Source organism: Eretmochelys imbricata, chromosome 1 (genome assembly GCF_965152235.1).
Source record: "Eretmochelys imbricata isolate rEreImb1 chromosome 1, rEreImb1.hap1, whole genome shotgun sequence".
Lineage (NCBI taxonomy): Eukaryota > Metazoa > Chordata > Testudines > Cheloniidae > Eretmochelys > Eretmochelys imbricata.
This window is the reverse complement of record NC_135572.1, coordinates 360,089,312-360,099,144: the sequence shown is the minus strand read 5'-3', so window position 1 is coordinate 360,099,144 and position 9,833 is coordinate 360,089,312. Positions and strand designations below refer to the sequence as shown.

Below are 9,833 nucleotides of genomic sequence, written 5' to 3'. Positions count from 1 at the left end.
AGAGGGCTGTCACACTGAAGGGGGTTCCCCCCAGAGACCATACGGGGCCAAGAATGGGCACGACCTGTGAGTCCGTGACACCTGGATTCCAGGTGCCTTTTTCACACAGCTCCCCCCAACCCACCTCTGTACCCTAACACTCGTGCGGGTGAGAGCCGTCCCACCGTGGGATGATCCCACTGAGAAGGGCAGAGAACCAGGGAAGGGGCCTGTCCCCGCAGCCTGGCAGTGGCGTGAGCCAGGGGGCTTTGGGCCTCTAACGGTGCTTTCCCCTGCTCCTCGGCAGGTGTCTCCTGGGTGTTTCCCCTGGCCGCTCTGAGCCAGAACCCAGAGTTGGGGGCTGTGTTCCCAGGGGTACAGGGCACTAAAGAACACCCAGAAGCTGCCAGCGTGAACTCACTTCCACTGCCACAACGTATTTATTACATTTGGGATTTCCCAGTCAGGCCCTACCAGCCCCGGCAGCCGGCACATCCTCTGCGCCCTCAGTGCTCCCGCCTGCCCCGGAGCCCAGTGCAGGAGGCACTTTCTCTCGGGACGCTGGCCCTACTGCTGACCTGCAGCTGCCAGGCTGCTGAGCCGGGACAGTGGCAGCAGCCCAGCAGGTGTGTCTCGTTCCCAGAGTCCATGGCACCTAGTGTCTAGCCACCGCAGGGCTGTCCTCAGGCTGGGTTTCTCTCCTGTGTCGCTTGGCCTGCGCCCCCGGCACTGCTCACACACCGCCAGCTTCCCTGGGAACCACAGAAGGGACAGAATGCATGAACTCAGCCGATTCTTTTCAAACTCTTGGGTGCAAGTTATCTGGTCCTGATGATTTAAAAACATTCCACTTTCCTAGTTCATAGAATCACAGAAACATAGGGTTGGAAGGGACCTCAAGAGGTTGTTTAGTCCAGGCCCTTGTGCTGAGGCAGGACCGAGTAAACCTAGCTCATCCCTGACAGGTGTTTGCTGCACCAGCTCCTAAAAACCTCCAATGACAAGAGATTCCACAGCCTGCCTTGGGAGCCTGTTCCAGAGCTTAACCACCCTGAGAGTTGGGAACTTTTTCCTGATATCGAACCTAGCTCTCCCTTGCTGCACATGAAGCCCATTGCTGCTTGTCCTGCCTTCAGCAGGCGCGGAGACCGATTGATCCCTGTCCTCTGTATAACAGCCCGTAACATACGTGAAGACTGTTCTCGGGTCCCCCCTCAGTCGCTTTTCTCAGGACGAAACGTCCCCAGTTTGTTTGACCTTTCCCCATGGCTCAGGTTCTCTAAACCTTCCATCATTTCTGCTGCTCTCCTCTGGACTCTCTCCTGTTGGTCCCCATCTTTCCTAAAGTGCGGGGCCCAGCCCTGGACACCGTATCCAGCTGAGGCTTCCCCAGTGCCAAGCAGAGCGGGACAGTTACCTCCTGTGACTGACGTACCACCCTCCTGTTAATACGGCCCCGGGTGATATTATCCCTCTGCGCAACCGCATCCTGCTGTTGACTGATATTTAGTTTGTGAGCCGCTGGAACTCCCGACCCTTTGCAGCTGCTGCTGGTTAGCCCTCGTGCCATCCCTTGGACAGCCCAAAGCCGCCAGAAGCATGGCGTGCCATGTGACAGGGCGGCACTCCCCTCTCGTGAGCGCCCTCGGTCCGAGTGCATAAACCTGCACGCTCTCTCTCAGTTCCCTCCGGCCGAGTCACACACAGTCTGTATGGGAAATACAAATCAACCCGCTCTGGGGTAACAGGGGGCCCATCTCCGTACCCCTCCATTGGCCTTCCTCTCCCTGTAGCCCTCCCTGGGCTCAGGTCCTTAGTTAATCCAGCAGTCTGTAAATGGTCTCGGGCCTGGTCTTGAGCCGTACCCCCAGCGCTCCCTCCCTGGAGGCGATGTCTTCGCCCCCTCCGGGCCTTTCTGGCCCCAGCTCTCCAGCTGGGCCACTCAGCAGTTCAGTTCCCCTTCCAGGTGTGCATCAAAGTCCAGGCCACTTCCCCGGTGGCCTCCAGGTCCTAGCCCAGGGACCCTAAGAACAGCAGCCGTCTGCCACATCGCTTTAACTAAACTGCTACAGTTCCCTGGGCCATTTTCCTGCGGCCCCAGCACCTTCTCCCCCCTTACTTCAGGGCCTTGTCCTGGCTGAGTCCTAGCAGCCAGCCCAGAGCTCCCTCTTGCTCCCCCGGTCCCCACCAGCAACTGCTCCCGTCCAGGCCCTGGCGTCCTTCAGGCAGCTTAACGTCTCTGGCTCGTGGCAGCGACTGCTCTCTGCTCTGCACTGCAGCTCCTTTTATATGGGCCTGCTGGGCCCAGCCTGGCCGCCCCCTGCCGCCCTCTCGGATGGGCTGCATCCCACGCAGCCTCGCTAGGCCACTTGCAGGACTCACTTCCACTGCTTCTTTCTGGGACGGGGTGTGGTAGGACCCTGAGGCCTCTAGCACGGTCACATGCCTCCATGATGTTCTGTCCTGAGTCAAGTCTGGGGTAGGATGCTCGTGAGGGACAGGTGTCTGACGCCATCCAGCCATCCTGGTTTTGGTTTTCCAGAGGGTCTTTTCCTGCCTTCTTTCATTGGATCAAAGTTGAAGATGGCTCTCACAGAGAAGTTGGCAGGCATTTGGAGTAGACGAACATATCACCTTAGACTGCTTGAGAGAGCAGGGCTTGGATTCATACCATTTGAGGGGTTTGATTTTTTAAAGATGCTTCTTCCAGATGGTGTCCAACTTCACTCAGCTATTCCCCATTTTGTATTTGTGCATTTGCTCTTTCCTTCCTAAGTGCACTTATTGATAGTGAATTTCATCTTGTTGATTTCAGACCGATTCTCCATTTTATAAAGGTCATTTTGAATTCTAGTCCTGTCCCCCAAAGTGCTTGCACCCCCTCCCAGCTTGGTGTCACCCAAAAATTTTATAGGCATACTCTCTGCTCCATTCATTAATGAAAATATTGAATAGTCCTGGCCCCAGGACTGACCCCCACTAGAGACATCCTCCCAGTGATAGCTAACTGGTGGTTCTACTCTTTAAGTATGGTTTTTCAACCACTTCTCCACCCACTTATCAGCATTTCTCCTGAACCCATTTCTCTAGTTGGCTTATGAGAATGTCACATGGGACGGTGTCAAAAGCTTTATTCAAATCAAGATAAGTCCTGTCTGCTGCTCCCCGCCCATCCACTAGGACAATGACCCAGCCAAAGAAGTTTGGTTCGGTGTGATTTGCTCTTAACAAATTCATGTTCGCTCTCACTTATCACCCTCTTACCCTCCAGATCTCTGCTGGCTTTTAACGCAGCCAAAGGCTGCTGCAGGGGTTTCGCTCCATTTCAAGGGCGGCGTGACAGTCACACTCTGCGCCAGGGCTTGGCCGGCCCAGCCGCCCTGTGACAGGCAATTTGTGAGTCTGCGTTCAAGCTTCGTCCCTGCATGACCTGCCCCACTCCTGGCAGAAAGGGCTGAAGTGGGGGAACCTCTTACCTCCTGACCAGCTTGGGGCACCCGAATCCTCTTCCCTGGCAGGAGATTTGCTCCGAGCCGTAAGATTCCAGGAGAAGAGTCTCGGGAAAGGGAAATGACATTGGTTCGTGTCTGTGCCAGGGCCTGTTTGACCCCCTGGGCTGCACTGGGTGGGGGGCAACACGGTCGGACCATCTCGGCCCTTTCGTGCCCCATCCTGTACGTGTAACCGCCAGCCTCGGTTCCTCCCACCTAGCTCAGGCCAGGTTGCTTTCAGGAGGCGCGACCGGCTCCTTCACTCGCTGGCTGGAGAGAGGGGCTCTGGGAGGGGAGTTCGGGATATTTGATGGGAGTCCCTTTACCTTCTCTGGACCGAACTGTCTTTCTCCGTTTTCCCCAAGGCTGCTCCTGAGAGATGGGAGAGCGTTCCCGACAAATGCTTGCCCATCCTCGCCACCACGCTGCGACTGGCTCCCGAGGGCAGCGGGGAATCAGGCACCAGCTGCAGGGGGAGACCACGGGGTAACGCTTACCATGACGTGTGTTTGTAAGGCAGCCGTCGCTGTGCCGCCAGGGCACAGTCTATATGGTTTGGAGCAAGAGAAATTAGCACTCTCCAGCCGCAGGGCTGAGCTCTCCACTCAGTGCTCACCTGTCCCTGGGGGTCCCCGAGGGGATGTCCTGGGATGCCTCCAACTCCAGTTTCGACTTCAGACTCGACCCCCAGATCCCCTACAGGTCCCACAGAACATGGGGATGGAGAGGGGCCCCCAGGGCATCCCGGCCCCTGGCACGTGGGGATGGAGAGGGGCCCCCAGGGCATCCCGGCCCCTGGCACGTGGGGACAGAGAGGGACCCCCAGGGCATCCCGGCCCCCAGCACGTGGGGGCAGAGTGGGACCCCCAGGGCACCCCAGCCTTTGGCATGTGGAGACAGAGAGGGACCCCCAGGGCATCCCGGTCCCCAGCACGTGGGGGCAGAGTGGGACCCCCAGGGCACCCCAGCCTTTGGCATGTGGAGACAGAGAGGGACCCCCAGGGCATCTCGGCCCCCAGCAAGTGGGGATGGAGAGGGACCCCCAGGGCATCCCAGCCTCTGGAACATGGGGACGGAGAGGGACCCCCAGGGCATCCCAGCCCCTGGCACGTGGGGATGGAGAGGGACCCCCAGGGCATCCCGGCCTCTGGCACATGGGGACGGAGAGGGACCCCCAGGGCATCCCAGCCCCTGGCACGTGGGGATGGAGAGGGACCCCCAGGGCATCCCAGCCTCTGGAACGTGGGGACGGAGAGGGACTCCCAGGGCAACCCAGCCTCTGGAACATGGGGACGGAGAGGGACCCCCAGGGCATCCCGGCCCCCAGCACGTGGGGATGGAGAGGGACCCCCAGGGCATCCCGGCCTCTGGCACGTGGGGACGGAGAGGGACCCCCAGGGCATCCCAGCCTCCGGCACGTGGGGATGGAGAGGGACCCCCAGGGCATCCCAGCCTCCGGCACGTGGGGACGGAGAGGGACCCCCAGGGCATCCCAGCCTCCGGCACGTGGGGACGGAGAGGGGCCATAAGACCTCCTGTCCCCCTCTCCCTGGCCCCAGAGCCCCAGATGGGCTGCCCTCACAGCCCAGGAGTTATGAAGCCAATGCCCCCCTGTGCCTGGCCATCAGGCTCAGCCTCCAGGCAGGGCAGTTGAATGACCTGCACCCCTCGGGCCCGTCGCTGGCCTGGGGCTGCAGCCAGCCTGTCCCGGCTGGCGCCGCTCGCCTCATGCCCGGGCACCGTACCTGTGCGGGGGAGCTGGTGGATGAGCTGCCCACACTCAGCACCAGGCTGTGTGGGACGTGGATGGAGGGGTCCTTGGTGGTGATGGAGAGCCCCCGCTGCAGGATGTCTGCCAGCCGGCTCCAGAGCGTGAAAACGGCGTCAGGGTGCGCCTGGTGCAGCCGCAGGTAATAAACCTTCCCCGTCACCACCTGCACCCGCAGCAGGCGCCGGCCGCTGTCCTGGACCGACAGTCTGACGTACCTCAATGGGAGGAGCCTAGGGCCAAGGGAAAACACAGGTTGCCCGAGTCCCCAGGGACAGGAGCTAGCGGCTGGAGGGTGGCTGGGGCCCAGCGCGGGCTCTGGGGTGTGGACAGGGTCTGGCAGCGGGAGGGCCACGCCTGCCCCACAGAGAGCTCAGAGGAAGGGGGCCCCAAAGGGGCTGGCTGCAGAGCCCCGTCCCCCCGCACAGGGACCGGCTAATGAGGGAGGGGACACGGCATGAATGGCCAGACAGGGGCTGGCTTACAAAGGGTTAACGGAAACGCCACTCCCCCATTAGCATGGCAGTGACCCAACTTGGTGCCTGGCGGGGGGGGTTCTGGGCTTCCTCTCTGCAGGAGCAGGATGAGGGTGTGCTGGGGCCCCCCGGATTTAGCAGCACAGTGGCAGTGCCCCCAGCCATGGGGGACCGGAGCCGCAGAGTGTCTCGGGGGACACAGGTGACAGACACAATGTATGCTCCCCCAGGCCCCATGGCCGGAGCTGCTGGCCAGGGCAGCGCTCGGCACGCCAGGCCCCCAGACTCACGCACTCTGCCAGGGCACTGGAGTCAGCAGGCTGCACGTGGGAGAGGGGCAGGGGCTCGCCCTGCCCTAGCCCCAGTGGGGCGGGATTCGGTGGGACCCAACGGGCTTTTCCACCTCAGATGTCTAGCAGCTAAATCCCAGCACCTGAGAGGTCCCGGCTAGGCTCCCCATCCCAACCCCGTTCCTCACTTGCTAAGGGCCACGGAGGGCTCCTGGGCTGGCCTGCCCTCCTGGGGGGGCTTTCTCCCAGCACTGAGCCAGAATTAGCCCTTAACCTGTCTGTGCCTCCATTTCCCACATGCACAACAGGGCTAAGAGTACAGCTCACCCACCTGCCGCAGGCTGGGAGGAGACGTTAGTGAGGGTGTATGAAGGTCTTGGGAGCTATTAACAAAACAAGAGTTGTCCTGGGGAAGGGCCAGGGACCTGTCACTCCCTGACAGGAGGATGGATCCGGGCGGGAATTGCCCCCAGGGGGAAGGTCCCTGACGGGGGTGGATCCAGGCAGGGCTCAGCCCTGGGGGAAGAACTGGGGTGCCTATTGTTCATGTCACTAAGACTTGTTTGGGGTCCCGCTCTGGCAATCACACTCGAGGGGCTCGTCCTGCCCTGGCCCAAATGGGCTGGGATTCAGTGGGACCCAATGGGCTTTTCCACCTGAGATGGCTAACAGCTAAATCCCAGGACCAGAGAGCTCCCTGCTTGGCTCCCCATCCCCGCCCCACCCCGTTCCTCACCTGCTTAGGGACATGGAGGGCTCCTGGGGCTGGCCTGCCCTCCCAGGGGGGGTTTCTCCCAGCACGGCGAGCCTGGCGATCAGAAGCACATTGGGGAGGGGCAGGCAGGGGTCCGAGGACGTCACCCCCAGGGTCACCAGTGTGGGAGCGTTGTGGATATCCACCCAGTTCCCCTGCTTGGTCACCTGCAGCAAGAAGGCCCTGGGTCAACAGCAGGAGACGGAAATGTATCCTCATTGAGACGCTGCAGGACCCCCCCACCTCCGTTCCCTGCCAAGCCACTGGTGCCAAGCCCCGGTGGAGGGGACGTGCCCACAAGGTTCGCTCGGTCACATAACGGAGCCCATCACCAGCGCCAGGGTGCCTTTCCTCCAGGTGCTTCCCCGGGCTCTGAGAGCTCACTGCTCCCCTGGGTCTGAGGCTAGTGCCCAGTGAAAAACCATCCCCATCGCGAAGCCGCTGGCAGCCCTGGCACTAACCGGCCCCCTTGGCCTGCTGACAGGGAAGGTGGAGGCTCAGCTCCTCTCTCCCTGGGACTGGGACAGGGGGGGAGTGGAGGTTCAGAGCTTTTATAAAGCGTTGGTTACTTATCCCCATCCCCACACCCGGGGTTTGAACCCCGTACCTTCAGCACCACACCACAGGCCTATGCCACTTGTGTGCAAAGAGTAACTCCACTCCCTACAGCAGCAGCAGCAGTAGGCTGTTATCCTCTAGCGGGCCAGCCACGAGAAAGGGATGCTAGACACGCCGCAGCACCACTGCTCCCGGGGCCATTCTCAAAGGATCGCTGGGCACCCCTGGGCTGTGAGTCCCCCCCACCAAACGGCCCCAGCAACCGGCTCCGAACTTGGTTACCAGTTGGGTTTCCAACGTGGCCCCTCATCTAGGCTGCTAAAAGGGACAAGACAGCACGCTAATGCATGCCCTCGGTGTGTCCCACGGCTGCTGCCACCTTGCAGCCCTGGAGATCTTCATCTATGTCCGTTCCCCAGCACCAAACTTGGCGCATAGGTGATACCCATGAAAGGGTTAATTCACCACGCCCCAAGGCTCGCTAATTAGCCGATGACAGTCGGTTCTGATGATCTCATCCTTCTAACTTGTGTTTTCATTGCCTGCCATGCATGTGTAATGGATTTAGGTGGGTTACAAGGGAGGTGTGTGGGCTGCACTCCGGAGAGGGGAACCCTCCACCCCCCGGTCAGCGTGAGCTCCTGGACCTGCCCGAGCCAGCTAGCGTGTGTGAGGGAGGAGAGCGCGAACACCTGGGGCTGGGGCTGGCTATGTCCAGGGGCGCAGACATAGATACAGAGGGCTGCTGGAGGGGGATGGACAGATCTTCCTACAGACCACTGTCACTTTCCGTTCTTGACCACCCCCAACTGCCCCCAAAGAACCCAATCCCCCGGAAACTGGGCCTGCCCCCTCCGTCCCAGGGGAGAGTCCCAGTGCAGCCCAGAAAAGGCCTTTACTCCGCCCATCCCCTGTGCTGTGGGCAGAGGGCTCCCCCAAATGGGTACTTGGGCTGCATTTCCCCCACTGCCCTCGGAGCGCAGACAACACCCCGGGACAGCTGCAACCCTCCTCCAAGCAGGGCCGGGGAGACACAGCTGCTGTGCCCAGGGGGACTCCTAATGCCACCGCAGCAGAGCTCCTGCCACCCACCCCAGGGACTCTGCCAGGCCTGGCGAAGGAAGCACAAGGCCCTAGAGCAGGACGCCTGGCCAGTGAGTTCAGATCCTGGCTCTGCCCCAGCCTCTGGGACCATAATGCAAACGGGGGGTAACATCTGCTGGAGCGCAGGAGTTTGGCTCCCACCAGGGGACACCATCCAGCCCCGAAAGGGGAGTTTGAGCCTGGGATGGCTTGCCATTAGTTTACGGCTAGTGCCACACTAGCAGGCCGGGCAGCCCGGCAAAGGCGGTTAAAGCAGCAGGAGGCCGTCTGGGCCAGGTGGAAGTACCTGGATGAAATTACTTTCAAACACTGCCGACTTGGGGAAAAGGTTGTAATCTGGAGATCGGAGGAGCTGGCAGAGTATCCCACCTTCCACCCCGAGGTGCACGCCCGAGGCTGGGTCATGGGCCAGGAACGTGCTCACGTGGAAGCGCCTGCCGCCGGCCATGCAGCCCTCGGGAGCAGCTCGTTAGAGAGACAGCATGCTGCTTCTGTCTGCTACGGCCCCCCGGCTTTCCTAGTGCTCCTCTGCCCCACAGCCGGGGACAGGACTACACTGAGCATGTCTGGAGACTGGCAAGGCCCCATCTGCAACCTGCCTGGGAGCCTGCAGGCAGCCGAGTTTGTGATGTCACAATAACTGGCAGGTGACTGCCCTGGCTAGGGCCTGGGAACGGCCTGAACATTTGCAGGGCCCGGGAGTGGCTTGGCCGGCCGGCCAGAGGGGCAGGAGCGCTCTCCACTGGATTAAGCAATGAGGCGGCTGGTGGAAGAGAACCAAGGGGCAGCAGGGCAAGGGGAAGCCCCCCTACAGGCGTGTGAACAGGCGTGTGTGTGTCTAGCCAGCAGCTTTATCCACTACGGAGCAGGAGAGACCCACTAACAGCCGCTCCCAGGCTGCTGGAGGGAGTCTGGCGGGGCACCAGGCCGCACCTGCACCTGCAGGCCCCGGCCTCCGGGCTGGCTCCAGGGCTCACCGCGAGGTGGGGCCATTCCTGCGTCAGGAGCCTGGAGCAGGCTGGGTGCAGAGCCCCACAGCGAACAGAGCAGGGCATAGGCACTGCCAGCTGCATGCCAGCGAGGCCAGGAGCCTGGGTGCAGCTTGGGGGGCATGGAGCATTGGCCTCCTGCCACACTGCAAGCCTCAGGCAGGTGCAGAATTCCCCCTTCCCCCACCCAACATGCAGCCCCATTGGCCTGACTGGAGCTGTTCCCCCCCCATACAGAAGTCGCACTACACCTACCGCCAGGAGCACAGCTCCCAGCCAGACCCAGGGACCCCAGCCGCTGTTAGGGAGTCCTCCAGCTCTGTGCATTAGAGGGAGCCACAAAGTCCCACCCCCACCCTGGGGTATAAACCTCGTGTTACAGCCCCCACCCCGCAATGGAAACAAGTCTCAAAAGCCTTCCCCA

The 9,833-nt window shown here is 61.3% G+C and overlaps 1 protein-coding gene across 1 annotated transcript; it reads right to left on the bottom strand.

The window, feature by feature from the left end:
* Positions 1–546: 546 nt before the first annotated feature.
* GARIN1A (golgi associated RAB2 interactor 1A) lies at positions 547–8,868 on the bottom strand. The gene is made up of 5 exons (XM_077807441.1): positions 8,707–8,868; positions 6,741–6,925; positions 5,216–5,471; positions 3,813–3,936; positions 547–731 (listed from the first exon to the last, which is right to left on the bottom strand). Exons 1-5 carry the CDS (start codon positions 8,866–8,868, stop codon positions 547–549), a joined length of 912 nt encoding a protein of 303 aa, XP_077663567.1.
* Between the last annotated feature and the right edge of the window lie 965 nt (positions 8,869–9,833).